General features: G+C 46.6%; 1 protein-coding gene across 1 annotated transcript in view; it reads right to left on the bottom strand.

Moving 5' to 3' along the window:
• DMRT1 (doublesex and mab-3 related transcription factor 1) overlaps positions 1-22137 on the bottom strand; it is a 170507-nt gene extending 148370 nt beyond the window's left edge. Inside the window, exons 1-2 of the mRNA XM_088476640.1 lie at positions 22052-22137; positions 13985-14231 (exon numbers count right to left, since the gene is read on the bottom strand). Of these exons, the coding sequence (XP_088332766.1) occupies positions 13985-14206 (222 nt within the window). The 5' untranslated portion in view covers positions 14207-14231; positions 22052-22137. The remainder of the gene's footprint in view (positions 1-13984; positions 14232-22051) is intronic.
• Between the last annotated feature and the right edge of the window lie 370 nt (positions 22138-22507).

A 22507-nucleotide genomic window follows, 5' to 3' on the forward strand; every position in this document is an offset into this window, starting at 1 on the left:
TGACTTTGGTAAATACTCGAGGCGCAGTGGCCAGACCAAAGGGCAGTGCCTGGAACCGGAAATGATGGTTTAGCACTGCAAACCTGAGGAACTGTTGGTCTGCTAAGATAATAGGGACATGCAGGTAGGCGTCCTGAATGTCCAACGACACCATGAAATCCCCAGGCTCCATTGCCAATAAAAAGTCTCCATCCTGAACCGAAGAACCCTCAAGGACTTGTTGAGGGATTTGAGGTTGAGGATGGGCCGGTAAGACCCATTGGGTTTCTGCACCAGAAAGAGATTGGAATAGAATCCCGCGCCCCTCTGGGGTAATGGAACAGGCACTAGAACTCCAGCCTGGAGCATAGAGTGCAACACTTTCTGGAGTTTCCGGGCCTTGTCCTGATCTGACTGAAGGCATGTGGTGAAAAACCGGCTGGGAGGCCTTCACCAGAAGGAAAGGGCATACCCCCGAGAGACCACTTCTCTTACCCAAGTGTCTGCGGTAGTCAGGTACCAGCACTGGGCGAACTGAAGAAGTCAGCCTCCCACTTTGGGGTCTCCCAAGGGGTGGCTTGGCAGATTTTCTGGTCCCTGATTGTCTTGGAAAAGACTGTATCTTGGATTTACCCTGGGCCCTATAGGACCGGAAGGACGAAGTACCAGACCCTTCTTGGAATCAGCATGTGACATGAGAATCCACCTGTGGAGGGGTTTCCCATTTGGAAAATAACTATCCGCAAATGGGTAAGCAAAGGCCAAGAGTTTTTGAGGCTGGAACCACTTACCCGGATTTTTCCACGCCTCCTCTAAATGATCCACTAACTGACCAGATAGAGGAAATACAGTGGCATCTCCCTTAATATCCTTAAAGAAGGCGTATTTGGATTTGGCCACGGGGGGATCCTCATCCTCAATAACCAAGGCCGCACAGACTGCCCGTATAAGGCCAGGTATATAGACTTTAGAACTATGGGTAAATTTATCAAAGGTTGATTTGAAGAGTGATTTAGCTCTTCTCAAACCGACTCAAATCGAATTTTGTAAAACCAGTGATTTTGCCAGATTTACTATAGTTCGATTTGTTTTGCAATTTGCAACAAATTCGATTTGAGTCGGTTTTGAACAGTGATTTGCTGCTTGATTTGGCATGTTCATGTACAAATCGAATGGCAAATCACACTTCAAACGAAACTGCAAATCCCAGACAGCATAGAACTGCTTCATGCTTTCACTTTCAGCATGAGCAGTTCGTTCTCACACAGATACATACAGACATCAGTGAGATGCCTGCATGTATCTGACTGTAAAAAGTAAATAAAGAGTTAAAAGTTAAAAAAAAATGACGCGAGGTACCCCCCCAAAACAGAACCAGCCCTGGACTGTTCAAACCCTGTTCTGGTTGACTAGGGAAAAACTTGCGTAGGGTCTCCTTCTACTTAGTACAACCAGCACTGGGCTATGGAAACCAGGGCTGGTTCTGGAATTACAGGGAAAAATTTGCGTAGGGTCTCCCTGTAATTCACAGAACCAGCCCTGGACCCTTTCTAACGGGGGACTGATGCCACAGCCAGGGGAGCCCTATCACCGGGCCCCCCAGCCGCAGCATCAGCCCTGACCGCTAGCCAGCCCAGGCCAGGGATCCCTAGGGAGTTGGAGACCCCTCCAATAAAGGGGTCTCCCTCACCAGGGCACCCCTAGCCTAGGCTGATAGTCCGGGGATATCCCGCCACCCCTGGGCGGTGGGTGGCGGGTTGATTGTGTTAGTGTAGTGTTAAAATAGAAAAATAAAAACCATTGTCTTTACAGTAGAACTGCAGGTCCCAGCAAGCCTCCCCTGCATGCTGGTACTTGGAGAACCACAAGTACCAGCATGCGAGGCATTAAGGGCCCACTGGGACCTGTAGTTCACCTGTAAAGAAATGTTGAAAGAAACACACACACCTTACACAGTATAAGTTTAATACATACATACGTACATACACACTCACACAATACTCACCTATATTACCTCGACTGGTCCCCTTGTCCAGTAGGCATCCATGGGTCTTCTTAAAATAACAACAAGAAAAACCAGACCCTCGCACTAAGCAATAATCATCCTAACCAGGATGATTATTCCTTCCCGAATGAAGCGCACAGACGCGGCTTCCCCCTTTGAAGGTCCGTGTCTGAGCATTCATTGGCTGAGAGGTCAGGCCCCGCCTCTCAGCCAATGAACGGCTCCCTCCATTGAACTCAATGATGGGAACCGCAGCATAAACTTCAGTTACCCAGCGGCTCTCCATTGACTTCAATGGAGGGAGCCGTTCATTGGCTGAGAGGCGGGGCCTGACCTCTCTCAGCCAATGAACACTCAGACACGGACCTTCAAAGGAGGAAGCCGCGTCTGTGCGCTTCATTCGGGAAGGAATAATCATCCTGGTTAGGATGATTATTGCTTAGTGCGAGGGTCTGGTTTTTCGTGTTGTTATTTTAAGAAGACCCATGGATGCCTACTGGACAAGGGGACCAGTCGAGGTAATATAGGTGAGTATTGTGTGAGTGTGTATGTATGTATGTATTAAACTTATACTGTGTAAGGTGTGTGTGTTTCTTTCAACATTTCTTTATAGGTGAACTACAGGTCCCAGTGGGCAATTAATGCCACGCATGCTGGTACTTGTGGTTCTCCAAGTACCAGCATGCGGGGGAGGCTTGCTGGGACCTGCAGTTCTACTGTAAAGACAATGTTTTTATTCTTCTATTCTTACACTACACTAACACAATCAACCCGCCACCCACCGCCCAGGGGTGGCGGGGATAGCCTCGAGCTATCAGCCTAGGCTAGGGGTGCCCTGGAGAGGGAGACCCCTTTATTGGAGGGGTCTCCAACTCCCCAGGGATCCCTGGCCTGGGCTGACTAGTGGTCAGGGCTGATGCTGCGGCTGGGGGGCCCGGTGATAGGGCTCCCCTGGCTGTGGCATCAGTCCCCCGTTAGAAAGGGTCCAGGGCTGGTTCTGTGAATTACAGGGAGACCCTACGCAAATTTTTCCCTGTAATTCCAGAACCAGCCCTGGTTTCCATAGCCCAGTGCTGGTTGTACTAAGTAGAGGGAGACCCTACGCAATTATTTCCCTTTACTTAGTCAACCAGGACTGGGTTTGCAAAGTCCGGGGCTGGTTCTGTTTTGGGGGTGGACCTCACGTCAATTTTTTTTTAACATTTAACTCTTTATTTGATTTTTACAGTCAGATACATGCAGGCATCTCATTTATGTCTCCATGTATCTGTGTCAATCCGATCTGCTCATGCTCAAATCGAAAGCATGAAGCAGGTCTATTCATTTGGTGATTTGAAGTTCGATTTGAAGTCCGATTTTGAGGTCGATTTCAAATCGAATGATAGTAGATAAGGGTTTTGTGTGTTGGGCTATGTAAAAATAAAAATATGAGATATGGTAAGAACTTACCTTTGTTATCTCTATTTCTAAGTCCATAGGGTTCCACAAGATTCCTTGGGGGAAGAGGTGTGACGTCAGTCATCGGGCACCATAGAGTTAAGCTTTCAGCCTCCCAGGATGCACTATGGTCCCCCTCCTATACAGCGCCCCCGAGCCAAGGCATCTCAGTTTTGTACCAAGCCATAGGCCGGAGGAGGAGAAGGAAGAGAGAGAAAAAAGATCTGGATACACACAAGAATCACATTCTCACCAGAGGGAGACGGAAAAACCGGTGACCAGAGCAAAGCCCATCTGCAGCACAGGTGCGACAGGGCGGGAGTCCTGTGGAACCCTATGGACTTCGTAGAAATAGAGCTAAGAAAGGTAAGTTCTTACCATATCTCATATTTTCTACTTCAGGGTCCATAGGGTATCCACAGGATACCTTGGGGATGTCCCAAAGCAGTATCCTTTAAGGGTGGGGACGCTCCTGTGCTGAAAGGAGAATCCGCCGCCTGAAGGAAGCATCCTGAGAGGCGAAGGTGTCAAACCTGTAATACCTCACGAAGGTATGGACAGAGGACCACGTAGCAGCCTTGCAGACCTGAACTGCAGAGGCACCACGTCGAGCTGCCCACGAAGGACCCACAGACCTAGTGGAATGAGCCTTCACAGAAGGAGGAACCGGCAGGCCTTCATGAAGATAAGCTTCAGAAATAGCCATACGGATCCAGGCTGCCAAAGTTTGCTTTGAAGCAGGCCAACCCTTTTTACGGAAGCCATAGAGGACAAACAAGGCGTCCGACTTCCTAAACGAAGAAGTGCGGTCAACATAAGTCCTCAAGGCCCGCACAACATCCAAAGTGGCCTCACCCACTGAAAGGCCAGGTGAGTTAAAAGCCGGAACAACTATTTCCTTGTTAACATGAAATTGGGAAACAACTTTGGGAAGAAATTCAGGACGAGTGCGTAACACTGCCCTGTTCCTATGAAAAATCAAGAAAGGGGGTCTACAAGAAAGAGCCCCTAAATCAGAAACACGTCTGGCCGAAGCTATGGCCAGAAGGAAAACAGTCTTAGCTGTTAGACATTTAAGATCCACTGAGCCCAGTGGTTCAAACGGCGGTCCCTGGAGAGCTCTCAGGACCACAGTCAAGTCCCAAGGCACAACAGGTGGAACAAAAGGCGGCTGAATTCGCAGAACGCCCTGCATAAAGGTGCGCACATCAGGGATTGTAGCAATCCTACGGTAAAACCAGACAGACAGGGCCGAAACCTGTACCTTCAAAGAAGCAAGGCGAAGCCCATGGTCTAGTCCCGCTTGTACGAAGGCGAGTATCCGAGACAGACGAAACCCCCGCGGTGCATAACCTCGCGGTCGACACCACTGGAAGAACGTATGCCATACGCGATGGTATATCCTCGCGGAAGACGGTTTCCGAGCTCTTAACATGGTACGCACTACAGAGCTGGAAAACCCCCTGGACCTTAACATGGCCGTCTCAACAGCCACACCGTCAAAGACAGCAGAGTCAGGTCCGGGTGAAGACAAGGACCCTGCGACAGAAGGTCCGGTCGTAGCGGCAACCGCAGAGGACTGTCCACGGACAGACCCTGAAGGTCTGAGAACCAGTGCCGTCTGGGCCACGCGGGAGCTATCAACAGGAGCGTCCCTCCTTCCTGTTTGAATTTCCGGATTACCCGTGAAAGAAGGGAAACCAGAGGAAACAGGTAAGCGAACCGGAAAGTCCACCGGACGGACAGAGCATCCACCAGAGACGCCTTTTCGTCTCTTGTGCGAGACCCGCACACCGGCAACTTGTTGTTGTTCCGGGACGCCATGAGATCGATCTCTGGAAGACCCCACTTGTCCACCACCAGTTGAAAAACGTCCGGGTGCAGGGACCATTCCCCCAGATGAACGTCCTGGCGATTGAGAAAGTCCGCCTCCCAATTTAGCACTCCCGGGATGAAGACAGCTGATATGGCCGGAAGATTGCGCTCCGCCCATACCAGGATCCGAGACACCTCTACGAGAGCCGCCCGACTTCGGGTTCCTCCTTGCCGGTTTATGTAGGCCACGGTGGTAGCGTTGTCCGACTGGACCTGCACTGGGCGACCCTGGAGAACCCGATGTGCCTGCTGGAGAGCATTGAAGACCGCTCGGAGTTCCAAGATATTTATTGGAAGCTCTGCTTCTGTCAGAGTCCACCTGCCCTGGAACAAGTGTGGACCCGAAACTGCTCCCGAGCCCTGAAGACTGGCGTCCGTTGTCAACAGGACCCAATTCGGTACCCAGAACGGATGACCCTTGTTGAGATGGGTCGTCTGCAACCACCAGGCAAGGGACAGGCGAACCTCCGGGGTGAGCACTATCGTCTGGGATTTTAAAGACTGAGGCAGTCCATTCCATTTGGACAGGATTAGGTGCTGCAGAGGTCTGGAGTGAAACTGGGCATATTCCACCATGTCGAACACCGACACCATGGAGCCCAGTAACCTCATTGCCGAGTGTAGAGACACCCGGCGGCTGTGCAGACAACTGCACACCCTCGACTGTAAGGCAGAGATCTTTTCCCCCGTCACAAAGATCCTTTGCTGTCCCGAGTCCAATAAGGCTCCGAGGTGCAGAATACGCTGAGATGGGATTAGAGTGGACTTCTGCCAGTTTATCAACCAGCCATGCCTGTGCAGTAGGGCAATGGTCAGGTCCAGGTGACGCAGAAGGAGCTCCGGCGATACTGCCACTAAGAGAAGGTCGTCCAAGTACGGCAACATGTGGACTCCCTGCAGCCGCAGAGAAGCCGCCATAACCGCCATCACCTTGGTGAACACACGCGGTGCTGTCGCCAGGCCAAAAGGTAACGCCCGAAACTGAAAGTGGTCGCTGCGGATTGCAAACCTGAGGAACTGTTGATGGCGCAAAAGAATAGGGACATGCAGGTAAGCGTCCTGTATGTCCAATGACACAATGTAGTCCCCAGGTTCCAGCGCCAGAATGATGGACCGTAGGGTCTCCATCCGAAACTTCGGCACCTGCAAAGACTTGTTGAGAGCTTTGAGGTTGAGAATCGGACGATACGACCCATTGGGTTTCTGCACCAAAAAGAGATTGGAATAGAAACCCTGGCCCCTCTGGGAGAATGGAACAGGCACTATAACTCCAGCCTGGAGCATAGTGTGCAAGACCTTCCGCAGCTCCGTGGCCTTGTTCCGGTCTGATGGTAGACCCGTGGTGAAAAATCGAGCCGGGGGTCTGTGCCGGAAGGAGAGGGCATACCCGTGGGAGACCACCTCGAGAACCCAAGTGTCTGTCGTGGTGACCGACCAACACCGGGCGAACTGCAGCAGGTGGCCTCCCACCTTGGGATCCCCCAAAGGGAGGCCCGGACCGTCAGGCCGCAGGCTTGTCATCTGGCTTAGGGGCCGGACGTCTGGTACTCCAGGCCTGCTTCCTGGGCTTGGCCGATTTCTTGGGACCAGCCTGTCGGGGAAAAGACTGTGGTTTGGGCCTGCCCTGGGCCCTAGAAGACCGAAAGGACGATGGCCCTGAACCAGAAGGGACAGCAGCCGACGGGAGACATGCCGATTTAGCTGCCACCAGTGTGGCTACAATCTTGTCCAGATCTGGACCGAAGAGAACTTCTCCGTTAAAGGGCAACGCCTCCAAACCCTTTTTGGAATCAGCGTCCGCCTTCCAGGATCGCAACCACAAGGTGCGACGAGCAGCCACCGCTGCCGAAGAAATTCGAGACACCAGGGTACTAATGTCTAAGGCCGCCTCGTTGATATAAGTGGCTGAATCACGGAGATTACCAATCAACTCCGCCTGCTCAGCCGGACAGTCGGAATCGAAGGACGCCTCCAATGTATCCGCCCAGCGCTCCATAGCTCTGGCAACCCAGCAAATGGCCATAGCCGGCCGCGCTGCCCCCCCCCCGCAAGTGAATAAGCGGACTTCAGGCAGATCTCCACCTTGCGGGCCGTAGCATCCTTAAGGGAGGACATGGATGGCATTGGTAATGTGGCACTACGGACAAGACGTGTCACATGAGAATCCACCTGTGGAGGGGATTCCCACTTAGCAAAATAAATATCCGCGAACGGATAAGCCACCGCCAGACACCTCTACGGCTGGTATCGCTTGCCAGACTGTTTCCACGCCTCCTCTAAAAGGTCCACCAACTGACCCGAAAGAGGAAAGACTGTGGCGTCACCCTTCACATCCTTAAAAAAGGCATACTTGGATTTAGCCGCTGGGGGAACTTCGTCCTCAATCACAAAGGCTGTGCGGACTGCCCTAATAAGTCCAGGAATATACACCTTGGACCTAGTGTCCGCTTCCTTAGTATGGAGAGGTTCCTGATCGTAAGGATCCAGAATCTACCCATCATCAGACGTCCCTTCGTCATCCTCATAAGGAGCCGACAGAGACGCCACTGGCCGTTTATGTGGCCGCATCACAGACTCTCCTTGCAACACATCCGACAAGTGCTGTACAGAACTCGTCAGGGAGTTAACCCACGCCGGCTCCTGAGAAACCGGGAGAGGGGAAATAGGGAGACTGCGGGGTACCACCAATTGTCTTGGGAAACCCTGCATGGGTGACGACACCACTGATTGCTGCGACAAACCCATCTGCGTAAACGCGGGCTGCGGAGCTAACTGGCCCACTAAGGTTGTAAGCGCCTGAGTGAAACAAGCCCACGGCGGCTCCTGTACCGGTGCTGTAACCGTAATAGGCCGCACCAACGACAAACACTGCCGGCAGAGGCCCTCCGCGCTACCCTCCCCCTCCGCTAAAGGTACTTTACACGTAGTACACTGCAGCCGGAGAGGAAAGTCACTTTCAGACATGATGGTAGAAAGTATGTGACCCCTCTCACCAATTTTATAAAAAGGCGAGAGACCACCCTGCAGCACCGCGTCCGCCTTCCAGGATCGCAATCACAAGGTGCGACGAGCAGCCACAGCTGCCGAAGAAATTCGAGACGCCAGGGTACTAACATCCAAGGCCGCTTCGTTGATATAAGTGGCCGAATCCCGGAGATTGCCGATCAACTCCGTCTGCTCAGCCGAACAGTCGAAATCGAAGGAGCTTGTTAACGAATTAACCCACGCAGGCTCATGAGAGACCTGAGGAGGGGAAATAGGGAGACTGTGGGGTACCATCAATTGTCTTGGAAAACCCTGCATGGGTGACAACACCACTGACTGCTGGGACAAACCCATCTGAGTGAGGGCAGGCTGCGGAGCTAACTGGCCCACGAGGGTTGTAAGCGCTTTGGCAAAACAAGCCCAGGGCGGCTCCCGTACCGGAGCCGTGACCGTAATCGGTCGCGTCAACGAATAACACCATCAACATAGTCCTTCCGCACTGCCGTCCCCCTCCGCTATAGGTACCTTGCATGCAGTACATAAAAGCTGGAGAGGAAAATCACTTTCAGACATAATGGTAAGTATGTGACCCCTCTCACTGATACTCGTTAGTATAGTGTGAGACCACCCTGCAAGCACCGCACCGCAAGGGCTTTAGCAGAAAGAACAGGGACAGTTAAATGCTGACAGATAGAAAATGAAAGTACAGACAGCAGACGCTAGCATAGGTCACATACAATGCAAAGAAATCAATTCCTGCACTATCAGCGCTGATCCCCAACTACACAGACTCAGAGCCTGGTAGGACACAGCGCTGCATACACAGACCTTATCCAACGGAGGAGAGGTATGCAGGGGGACCCAGACCACGATGCCACCGTTCTTCAGCGTCCAGCAGCGCTCACCATGCTTCTTCCAAAGATGGCCACCGAGGAGCAGAGAGGAGGCCGGCCTGGGGGAGGAGCGCTGACACAGGACCAGTCAGCGTGTGCAGAGAGGGCTGTGTGCAGCAGGGGAGGCGCCGGCTGTGAGACAGGGAAGGCGCGCTCCCCTGGCATGCATTTAACCCCTGGGACGCCGCAGCGCTACCGCTCTGCCGCGGTCCTGCTGTCCCAGGGGGGTAGTGGAAGCGCAGGTTAGAACCTGGCTCCACGCTGCAGCCAGTCCCCAGGGAGCCCCCTGCCTGGGGACTCTGGACCATGTGTTTCAGCGGGGACCCACCGCGGGACCCCACTGCTTACCTTTGTCCCCCTTGATTCCGGCCATGATCCTAAACATCTGCGGTCACCGCTAGCTGTGACCCCAGATGTCTACCAGCATCCCCGGATCAGTACCGGCGTTCTGGTACCGGCGGGGGTGTAGGGAAGACAGCATGGACGTCAGAACTGACTGTCCATGCTGTACTTCCAGATGTGCAGCCACAGCTGCTTGAAGAAAACTTCAGGGGCACTTCTTAGCCCCCACTCCAACAGGTGCATCCGACTCCGGCCGGGCACCAAACTAAACTGGGATGCCTTGGCTCGGGGGCGGGGTATAGGAGGGGGACCCTAGTGCATCCTGGGAGGACTGAAAGCTTAACTCTATGGTGCCCGATGCCTGACGTCATCACCTATACCCCAAGGTATCCTGTGGATACCCTATGGACCCTGAAGTAGAAAACTGTTAGAAGCTGATTGGTTGTTTTGGGCAACTTCTCCACTTTATAATTCTCCAAGGTTTGATACATCTCCCCTATGGGGGCAATCCAATTAGGTGCGAGTGTGTCTCATGAAACTCACACTTTGCACGAATGCTCACTCCCAATAATCACAAAATCCAATTAGAAATGCCAACTCGCACTACTCGCAGCGAGGGTGTGCAAATTCCCTATAGCAATGTGACTTGGGAGAAGTGCTTGAAAAAGTAAGAGACCATCCTGGAACACCAAATATTGATCATTTAGTTAGCAGGACCATATAGAAGGCTGTTAGTGGGCATATGCAAAATACTGGAGGTTTTTAGATGGTGTCAAGCTTTGTGCTTTTTAAAAAAAAAAAATTATAAAAAGCAAACCTTTTACATGTTATCTCAAACTAATTTAATGAAAAATGCACAAAAAAGTAGGAAAAATTTGATTTTGGGGTAATTTGAAGTCACTGTAATTTAAAAAAATAAATAAAATAAAAAAACAAAACAAAACATTTTTCAATAAAAAAATACTGCAATTAAGTCTGGGGTGTCTAAACGAACGAAAAAATTAATTTGGGGGTAATTTGAGACGATTTTTTTCAAACACCCAAAAATGACATATAATTATTAGGTCAATTAAGCTAATTGAAAACTTTTAAATGTCTAGTTAGTCATTAGGGGGGCTGTCTAAGGGGTTCTGTACTCAACATTTTTACCTTAAAATAAAGATTGTCCCTCCCATCTCACACCCTCGGAGAGGTGTGCACAAAAAACTGCGCATTTCCTCCGAAAAAAAAATGCGAGTTTTGAATTGGTGCGAGTTTGCCCTAAAAAAACAGCTCGCATAAACCAACTCACACCAACTTGCACCTAATTGGATTGCCCCCATAGAATTCTAATCCACCTGCAGGCCTAATGTATGTATATCTGACCCATGCACTCTAGTTGTCAAGTGATGTCAACATCTTTGTCCTACCCCTCCATCATACCCTTCAGTGCTGAGAGTTTACTCACACCTGTGTTGAGGCCAGTTTTCTATTTTTGCACTTGTCACATTCCAACATCAATTGACTTTTTATGCAGTACTCACACTAATTACACCTTTTTTCACAAGACATGGCATTTTCAGAAAATACAATTCGTTTTTTTGGTCTTTCTAACACTTCTAATAAAAATGTAAGTGGGCAAAAAAGTGTTTTAACTGCAATTTCAAGAAAGTTAACTAAAAGCAAATGTGTTTTTTTTGTTATAAACTCAAAGAAACACTTTGTGGTTCTTGCTTTGACATTAATCCCCCTTTTAAAAATTGCAGAAAGTTTGTTGCTGCTAATTGTCTCTATCTCTATGTAAACACTGTAGGGTGAGATTACAGCAAGTCTGGCCATAGTTTTAAAGCTGCAATTCAATTGAACATATACTGTATGGCCGACATCACAAGTTTTTCCTCATCCGTTGAATTGAATTCCTCCAATGATTGCCACTTCGAAAATAGATCCAGACTCGCCAGAATCATGCACATTGCACAAATGTGTATTTTTTATTACAATGTCTTACAGTTTTTAGCAGGTAACACAAAACACAAATACGGGTTAAGGATTTGTTGTTGTTGTTGTTGTTTTTTCAAGATTCTACCAGCTCAAAAGTAAATAAATGTAAAATATAAGTTATCTTGAGATTAAATTACTGCTAAATCTAAATTGTTGATTGCTTTTTATAAAAAATTACTAATATTCACAAATATATATGATAATATATACATGTGAGAGCTTATTAGAATGAAAACGTATTTGAGACAGGTGGGGCAGATTTACTATAGCTTCTAAAAATCTAAAAAGGTGGTGTTGCAGCTATCATTTCTCTTGCATCCTAGAAAATTATAGACAGAATCTTATTGGTTGTTATGGGTAACACTATCACTTTTCATTTTTAGAATCTTTGGTAAATCTGCTCCAGGGATTAATAATAGGTGAGATAATCTAATATGGGTAATAAGAGAACAATAGTTTGCAGTGTTAATGAAATTAACATGAGATGTCGATCATGCTATCTCCTGTCTTATTTTGTGAGCAGACACATACATTTTAGATTGTTATATGTTATATTTTAATTTTGGAATGATGTATCTGGTATTTTACACTTGGAGAACCCAACCCTTTTGGCTGTACTTCTAATAATATTATTTTCATTGTATTTTTTATGTGACATTATTATATTTAATTAAATGATACACTTATAGACATTATTTATATTTATATATGATATAAAAAATTAAAGATGCATACTTTTCACACAAACATATTTTTTTGTAGAAAATATGTAAAAGCATTTGCAAATTGATTAGAATGTAAAATATTCATGTTTGAATTCCGCCAAACCATTCTGGTTTAGGGGGGAATTCAATAGTTTTTGCGCACCCGATCAACCCATCTAAACTGATGGGGTGATATTCAATTGTTTCAGTTTTTCGTGCATGTTGCACACAAATAGACCGGGTTTAGACATGTAAAGTGGCTAAACTTGTCTAAAATCCTGCTTAGCAAGCCCATAAGACTGTTTGGGCGCACAAAAGAGGGACTTTATGCTGATTTGAATTCGCCAACTTAGAAGGGTGCGAGCAGTAATCATATATTCACACCTGTCGGCAGAAACAATTTAATAGCTCCACCGGACGGGCAAAAAAACCAGCTGTGTGCAAAAACACTTGAATTTCCCTAGTAGGGGGTATCCAATTAGGCGCGATTGGTGAAAAGCGGGGAGTTTTCACCGATTATCCCTGTTTTTCTCTGATGTTTTTTTTTTACCCTATTCTATTATTTCATCCATAATAATAGAATATTTTTCCCGAAAACGCATAGGATCCGCGATAAGCTTGCGTACCTATGTGTTTTCGCCGTTTCAGGGGTGAAAAAAAGTCACTTATCATGGATTATTTTTTCGGAACCTATCAGGGCTTCAGGGATAATTGGATAGCCCCGGGGAACCATTAGCGCCAGAACTACATTCGAGGCTAATTGGATACCCCCCTTAATGATTGAATTTACGGTGATGGAAATGTTTGTGATGCAAAAATACTATTTAGGGCTTCATTTAGTGCCAGGAGCTAAAACAGCTAAAAGGTGCAAATTTAAACCTGGATACACCATGCTGCAACAAATGTATTGAATAAGTTACAAACTGCAATTTTTAGGGATGATTTCGGTCTAATGCCTGATTAATGCGTAGTATGAATAATTCCCACAATCAGTCTAAAAATTAAAAGCAGCATTTCCAATTGTAGAATGCGGCAGAACCTATTTTTTATCTATAAATTCTGCGCACTGAATCACATTTGTGCATAATTCTGTCCATAATTACAGAAAAATATTTAAGAAATAAAATGATTTAGCAGAATACAAATATTAAGCGTTTTTTTTTTGCATTTCCAGATACTAACAGATATTTTGTACAAAAATATGTTTGTGTGAAAAGCTTTGAAGTTAAGATGTGAGATAAAGTAACCGATATCTAATTTTGGTACATTTTATTTTTCCCTTATTTAGCCAGACGCCGAATTACTTACTGACACAATTCCTGATACAAATATGAAAAAAACAATTCCTGATACGAAATAGAAATAATCAATATTCTAATCATACCTTTTTACATTTTGTATAAGGTGATCTGGAATGTAAGTTCCTTTTAACCGCAAAAGACTAAAAACAGGTATTTTTTACTAAACAGCAGCTTTTCAAAGCTGCCGATTGTCAGTGGTTTTGCCAGCAGGATTTATAATGGTTATACAGATATTAAATGCAAAATTAGGAGTGTTTTGCAAATAATGTTGTTAAATTCTGTGGGTAAAACTGTCAATAATCGAAGACTTTGAAAAACCACCGTCTACATTGAAATGTAGCAATTGTATTGCAATGCTCAAAATTTGAAAAACTGTTTTCTGTCTCTGTATCACATCAGAAATATAAATATATATTAGCTCACAAATAAATGTCTTGATTTCACTTATCTATATATGTATAGGCCAATGCAGCATCCATGTACCTGAGCAGCCATGACGCGTTGTCGCTCAGCTATCAAGCTACACTTCTTGCACTGACAGTCCCTCCACATACAAAACCGTTTATGCCCCTTCAGCGGAGATGAATATCCATGATTTCGGCAGCGAGCGCACTTGGGCAACCGCGGACTCTTCTTCCCATGAGCCCCTGTGGAGAGATGCCCGGAGCTGCGGGGCTTGGTAAAAGGTTCCTCATTATTGGGCATCCTTTTTCCTCCAGATAAAATCAGCCTAGAAGGGTCAGAAAGATGGAATGGAATTGATCTAATTGTGATTCACAGCTTAATTCTTCTGTCTAAGGTGACTATTCTCCTTATAAATTAATTTGACACTGATAGCCTGCAGTAGAAAAACACTTTTTGTAACATTTGGGAATGTTGTGTGCTGTATGTGGGAGGAATAAATGACCTCTACAGCCAACATCCCTCTCCGTCTCACAAGCAAGGTCACCTACTGTAAATGAGAGAAGACATTTTATACACGTTATATAGAATATACAATAATTCTTATTTTTAATTTTTTGAAGTAATTTTTATAAAATAAATTCTAACAAGTGAAATCCATCTCACTGCATTAAAGTCACATGAGAAATATATAAAAAGTGAACATGCATTCTTTAAAATGCTTACGATGGAATGCTTCTCAATGCATGCAGAAAGCACCTGGACATAAATGACGTGAATATGATTGCAGAAGTTTATTACAGTGTGACGTGCATAAAAACAAGAATTTTTTTTGTTTACAATTGCAAGTGTAAGGATAAAAAAATAATGTTCTCCCCTCCCATGTTCAAAAACAGTGAGGCACTTCCAGAAACCCCTGAGCTGTGGTTACTGAGGAATGCTAGATACCCGGAGTGGTAGTGTAGGTAATGAGATCATAAAACATGTTCCATTCAATTCTCTTCACAGGGATGTAGCTACCGGGTTAAGTGTCCGCAGCTATTCAATTGCCCATGCTGTAAACCCGCAACTAGTGGATTTCTGTTAGCACCCTCCTGAGGTGCAAGCAAAAGTCCTCGCTAACTACTACTTTACCTTGGGGCTAGTCACAGTGTTACCGTAATCGCTAACAGCATCGTGACTAAGCTCCAGGCATTAGTCGTGGTATAAGGTGCATCTCCCGTCTTGAGTGTTGGTCGCGATGCTGTCAATTCAATAGCTCCTGCACTTAACCGAGAGGAATTGAATTCCACCCTATGTTACCAAAATCTATGTCAACAAAGCAGATATCATTGTTTAATAAACTTTTATTATAATAAAACCTCCACAAACCCTTGACCACAAATTTATTACAACAAAATATTTTTGTGTTCCAACAAAGGGATCTTCTTGTACCCCGAAGGGAAATGTTCAGTATTTGTAATCCAGTAGAAATGTTCTGTTTATAATAGGAAAGTAGAAATGTTCCATAACAGTATTAAATGGAAATTCAATAGTGTTGTATATTTTTACTCCACTGCCAAATTTCTTTTAATCTAATGGCAATAACTTAATTTCTTTAAATGCGGTAACATGTTTTGACCATACCAAAATGCCCGGAGCTTAGTCGCGGTAAACTGCATTTTCCTTCTTAAGTGCTGGGTGCAATTCAGTTACTGTACACGGGGGATGTAGTTAGCAGACCAGTGGACGAGATGCCGCCGATCTAAATCCCGACCGTGGTCGAAATCCCGAAGCCATCTTAATCCCGACGCCGGAATACCGACAGACGCCGTCCCGAACGAGGTAAGCCAGGGGCATCTTAGCTGTTAGCCGCGCTGGGGGGGGGTGAGGAGTGTTAGGTTTAGGCAGCATAGCGGGGTTAGGTTTGGGGGGGGGGTTTAGAGTTGGGCACCCCTAGGGGAGGAGTTAGGCACCACTGGGGGGGGGTTAGGCACTAAGGGGGGGAAGGATAGGTTTAAGCACGAAGGGGGGAGACTTAGGTTTAGGCACTAACAGGGAGAGTTAGGGTGGGGAGGGTTAGGCTACAAGAAGGGAGGGTTAGGGCAGAAGGGATACCGACCATCAGGATGCTGCTGTCGGTATTTTGATATGAGACATCCCGACTGCCGGTATTGCAGGGATTGACAAATTTTTCTAAAATCTAAGAGCCAGGATGAAAGTGTAGGAGCCAGACCACCATCCCCCCCCCCAACAAAATTACAGGAGTTAGTGAGGGGCACAGCTCTGTGTGTTATGCAACTTTTATACACACTATAGTAGTCCACAAAATGGTCACAGTTGAATGGATACAGTAAAATGAACAGCTCCCCTGCTCCACCCCCCGCCCTCCACTAATAATGGACCACATTTCACGTAAAACAATGGTGCCAGAAAGTACAACAAACCCCCCCCCCCCTCATGGTCACACCACTATCCCTCTGAAGCCGCTCCGCAATCCCTGGCCACGCCTAGACTCTACTACCGGAGAGCTCTATACAGCCGGACAGAGGAGACAGTAGACAGCCAGGGAAGTACAGGAGGATCAGCGTAGACTGGGACAGACAGCAGGGAACAGAGCAGGCCAGGATGGAGAGGAGTCGTCAGCGCAGGGCGGGACGGACTCAGGCACAGCAGTCACCACAGGCGACACTCAGCACATGCACTCCTGAGGATGATATGAACACCGCAATACTATAGGCACAAATCTCCGCCGGAGCTGATGAGGATCTGCTTCCTCCCTCACTGCAAAATCTGGTAACCAGGCAGCAAAATCTGGTAGCCATGGCGACCTGGCCCCCGGGATTTGTCGAGCCCTGCAGTATTACATACCCATTACGTACACGGTAATATTGCAACTAGCCTTAAGGCACTAGTTAGAGTAGATTTCAACTCCTAACTCAGGAGGGTGCGAACAGAAATTCGCTAGTCGCGGGATTACAACGCAGGCAACTGAATAGTTCTGGGCACATCCCAGGAGCTACATTCCCTCGCTTCTAATTGGATTACCCCCGATGGAATAGATTAGGTTTTATTTCTGTGTATGCATATTTTGCCCTTGGTCAGACGTAGCTTGTAAATGCGAGTGGGTAACAGCCCTAAACCGTTGACTCTGTACGATGAACACATATGTGGTTAGGTCTCCTTTGACATAGGTAATCATGTTTTAACCAAAAAATAATAATTATTACAAAATATATTTCTTATACTGTTTTAGGGAATTTTGCAATAAATGAGCAATCATTATTTATTTATTTTGTATATTTATCTTTTTTAATATTTGCTTACGTCATTTACCAACTGCAATTGGAGGGTGCATCCAAAAAGGCAATTTAAACTACATGTGGAAATGGGGGTCAGATTGAGTTAGATGTCAAGTGCACTATTCTATATAAAATACACATTTAACTTCTGCGTATGCGTATAAAGTACTACTTGCGTTTTCGCTAATATGAACAATTAGTCACATCTTGCAGTTATAACAGCTTGTGGCTTTGTACGATTAAAGAGGTGGATTGGGGAAGGAAAAGGGTGGCTATAAAAGTACCAAAAGCACAGTATGAGAATGTTGCCTGCGTTGTAAATGCCTTCTATGAAAATTAACACAGATGTACATGCCCCTGTCAGGAGGTAAGTTCCAAGTTCTCAATCTTTAGTGCAGGTTATGAAATAACTATGACAACTGAAATGACAATGTAAAAAATGTGCCGGAATTGCATACTCTTGAGGTATCCTAGGAGAAAAGAATGGATTTTACACATGCTCAGAGCTGACAGAGGGCCTGATTCAGAGGCGCTCGCAAAAAGCGAGCGCTCGCTATGAATCAGGGCGGGCGCTTGTTTTTTGGCCGCTCGCATAGCTGTGGGTTACCACCCACAGCTATTGCGAGCGGCCATGATGATGGTCACGATGGTCAAGACCATCGCGACCATCGGGCTTGCGACGAGACTCTTGTGGTAGGGTCTCGTGGCTGCAAGCCCCAGAGAGCTTCTGGCTCAAATAGAACCGGAAGCTCTTTCACTGACATCACTGCTGATGTCAGTGGGGCCGGCCACAAACGGCAGGCGTTAGCATGGGAACGCCTCCGTTTGTGAAGCCACCTCCCCGCCACGCTTACAAAATGGGGCGAGCTGTCGATCAACATCGACAGCCGCACTTTTTGTAGTGAGTCCCGGAGCGGGCGCTTTTTGCGCTCACTACGGGGCTCGCGCACGCGCAGTACACACGCCGCGCGTGCGCACTGAGCCACCATCGACCCGCTTGCGAGCGGGCCAGCATCTCCCTATACCTTAAACTTGTACAATTGTGAGACAAATAATAAAACGTGATGTCCCCATCCTCCCATAAAAATATTTAAATCATAGAAGAAGCTCAAACAAGCAGACAGAAAAAAAGGAAAATTTTTAATTAATGAAGGGATTTGTCCTAACGTTAAGGGGTAAATTTACTAAAGTGAGAGTTTTTAGAAGTGGAGATGTTGCCCATAGCAACCAATCAGATTCTAGCTATTATCTAATAGAAGGTGTTAGTTAAATGTTAAGTAGAACCTGATTGGTTGCTATGGGCAACATCTCCACTTCTAAAAACTCTCACTTTAGTAAATTTACCCCTTTAGTGTAAATTTTTTTTTTTTTACCATGTGCTTTTCTATTGGGGCCCACAATTCTGCACAAGTCACTCACAAACTGGGACCTATGTTGTAGTAGTGTTCTGAACACTGCTGGTTCCAGTTTAGTGCATTCACCAGTGAGCACATTGTGCACATACCCACCAGGGGACTGACGATTACAGCAGCGTTGTCCTGGATTTTTACCAATCCTGTCAATGCACCATTCATTCCATTTGTTTCAATGTACTTGTGTGCTACATGTAGAAACCCATTGATAAAATGACTGGAACTTCACACCATTCTTAATTTGTAAGTTGCCACATCAAAAGAGTTTGAATTAGACTATATTTATGTGTGATCAAAAGAGGAGGCCAGATTCTAATAACCACCCTGGCAGTTTTGCAGCCTAAGGAAGTGCGAATTCAGATACTGAAAGTGGCAGTTATACACACAGCTAGTGCTGCCGAAGGCAACTCATGTCTAATTGAACCTGGCACAGAGGGGAGATTTATCAAAGCATGGATAGAGATAAAGGGGTATATGTACTAAGGTTGGGTACACATTAAACGTCCCCGCTATCCAGGGGCGTATCTATACTTTGGCCAGGATGGCAATTGCCAGGGGCGCCGGCCGCCAGGGGGCGCCACCTGGCAGTGCCACCATAGCAATACATGCGCTCTGCTGTGGACAGACAGGTTATGGTGTGCGGGGCACCCGCTGGAAAGGATAGGTAGGTAGGGTGCGGGTGGCCACAGCCACACTGAGCGGAGAATGCTGACCCGGCCGCTGCTGCAATTTCTGTTCGCCGGGTGCCCGCTGCGGTGTATATCAGCGGCGCACCCAGCTGTCCTGACTGACAGCAGTGAGGGTTGTTTATATAGATCCCCTTCAGTAGGTACATCTACGGAAGGGGATCTATCCACAACCCTGCAGTGAGCCTTTGAGCTCTGCCTCCCTCGGCTCCCGCATGGTGCAGTGACTCATCTCCCAGTGCAAGGGATCGAGGAGCTGTTCGGCGCGGCACAGCACTGAGAGGTTAACAGGTCAGTCTCTTCTTGTTTGAGTTGGCAGGGTAGGGGGTGGTGGTGTGTTATTAACAGGTCAGTGACAGTCTCTTGTTAGTGTTGGTTGGGTGGGGGGGGGGTGTTTGTGTTAGCAGGTCAGTCTCTTGTGTGTGTGCATGTATGCTGTGTGTGTGTTTGTAAGTATGTCGTGTGTATGTTATGTGTGTGTGTGTATGTATACTGTGTGTGTTTGTATGTCATGTGTGTATGTTTGTATGTCATGTGTGTATGTATGCTGTGTGTGTTTGTAAGCATGTCATGTGTGTATGTTATATGTGTATGTATGTATGCTGTGTTTGTAAGTATGTCATGTGTATATGTTATGTATGTTTGCTGTGTGTGTGTTTGTAAGTATGTCATGCGTGTATGTATGCTGTGTGTGTTTGTAAGTATGTTATGTGTGTATGTTGTGCGTATGTATGTCATGCGTGTATGCAATTTGTGTGTGTTTGTAAGCATGTTGTGTATATATATATATATATATATATATATATATGTGTATATATATTATGGAACACCACCCCCCCCCCCCCCCGAATATCCTGCACTTGCCCCTGGCTGCCCTGTCAGAATGGAACCAAGCCCCACCTCCAGCTACAGAAAGAGACAGATGAGACGATAGAAAGAAGGAAATTATATATATATATATGTGTGTATATATATATATATATGTGTATGTATGTGTGGTGAAGGGGAGGGAAGGACACATACAAGAAAAGTATACAAGTGGAGAGGGGCCAAAAATTCTTTGAGCATATGTATAATTTAAGTAAAAGGAAGGGAGTAGTGGAACAAAGCAGTATTAAATGAAACACACACACACACACACATATACAGTAAGTGAACGTGAAGAGTAATAGGGGAACATTAATTCTAAATAAGAGAAGGGATGAGGGCAACAACAAAAAATAATTAACTATACATATAAGTGAAGAGTTGCGTTAGGACAAAAAAATTAATCAAATATAAACTATACAAATAACAATACAATGGGAGGGGTCAGGATTGGAAGTAGGAGGAGTCATAAGTAGAGATGGGAGGAGTCAGGGTTCATTCTTAAGCCGCCCCTGCCCTATTGTGTGGTAGGGGAAAATGCGAGAGGGGAAGGGGGGGGGGCTGTGCTGTCCCCTAGCTTGCCAGGGGCGCTCAGACCCCTAGATAGGCCCCTGCCGCAATCTTGCCGATGGTTGGGGCATTTACTTTCACCCCTGACCATGCAAGATTGCCAGTACATACTAAAAGATTTAATGAAAGAGTGAATGATCACTCCTTCTGTCCTTCATTAAACTACACTGCCCCTCATGCAATATCAGTACAACCGATCACACAACATCAATGACGACACGTGGGAGTGCTCTATCACTGGTACACATTAGACCATGTTCCCAAAATATTGTTCCGATCCACCTCAAAACGATGTATCGTACAATATATGGTCTAAAGTGTACCGAGCCTAAGCCTTGGCGGAGAGAGATAATGTACCAACCAATCAGCTACTGTCATTTTCAAACAGCCTGTAAAGTATCAAGAGCTGATAGGTTGGTACTTTATATTGCACCAAGGCTTAGTATGTCTCCCAAAAAGTACTAATCAATCAACTGCTGTCATGTGTTTGAAAAATTACAGTGAAGCTGGGTAAACATTAGACTAGATGTACCCAGCACGACATCGCCGGCGACGGGTGCATACACACTTGCCAATACAGGGTCGAAGAGGGAGGGACGTATCATGTTGCATTCTGCAGGTTGACATCATTAGCGTCATCACCCGTCAGCCCTGCAGCAGGGCCAAAGGCGATGCCGCTAGTGACCCACAGGAGCGCGCATATCATGGGTACACACTAGACGATGTACCCGATGTCATCCGATCCACAGGATCGGACAACATATCGTCTAGTGTATACCCAGCATTAGGAGCTGATTGGTTGATACTTTATCTCTCAAAAATATTGATAAATCTCCCCCAGAGTCCCCAAAACTCCTCTCATCGCCATCCAAAGACACTGCAGTTAGTCATTAGCTGAGCTGCTGAATGGAGTCCTAGTCATTATGCAGGAGTGGTCCCTAGGTGAGCAGCTGGGGTACCAGCTAATAAAAACAAGATTCATTTGGGACAACTGCAAGCTTAGCTCACTATAATAGATATGTATCTACTTCCCAAACGCATGCACCCGGATTATCAGGGCACCAGTCCTACATCGGCCATTTCATGTCATGCATTCCCAGAAGGCGATCACTAAAATGGTTGCACGGCTGGAAGGATAGTGGTCAGCTCTCACAGTACTAACAATCACAGAACTTCCTCCACGTTCTGCGATGTCTCCCTATATAACTGTGTGCAGCCGCTGAAATGTTTCCATTATGCAGTAAATATTATGGGCCCCTTATTGCAGAAATTATCAATGTGACATCACAGCTTAGATCAGGAAACCCAACTTCTGCGGCCAGGACTACTCACCAGGAGCTGGCGCTGCAGGCGGTAAGGGGGAAGGTGATGGTGGAGGTGTCCGGGGAGGCAACTACCTGCTACTAGCACCAGTTCCCGCCTGCGCTCCGGCTGTCATATAGTGCGCACGCTGTGCCACCAGCTCCTCTTAGGAGAGAGAGACGCCTCTCACTGGAGGAGAGGAGCTGTCAGGGTGATGGCTACAGGCGGCTGGGCCAATGGAATGTCTGGAGGTCACGTTGGCAGCACGTAGTACTAGTACTCTGACTCTAGTCTTCATCTTCATGCAAACACCTTCTGCCAATACCATCCCTCTCATAAAGAAAGTAAGTAGCCCATTGACTACGCTATCAGGGACAAAATTCGTCATTGGAGCAGTCCCAACAGAAAGCTCAGGGGTTGAAAAAAGTGGGGGTACAAGCATAAAATTTAGCGAAACAAACTTCTTGTGCGTCTGCAAGGATGGGT

The sequence above is a fragment of the Taudactylus pleione genome, unplaced genomic scaffold (genome assembly GCF_031769625.1).
Source record: "Taudactylus pleione unplaced genomic scaffold, aTauple2 ptg000190l, whole genome shotgun sequence".
Lineage (NCBI taxonomy): Eukaryota > Metazoa > Chordata > Amphibia > Anura > Myobatrachidae > Taudactylus > Taudactylus pleione.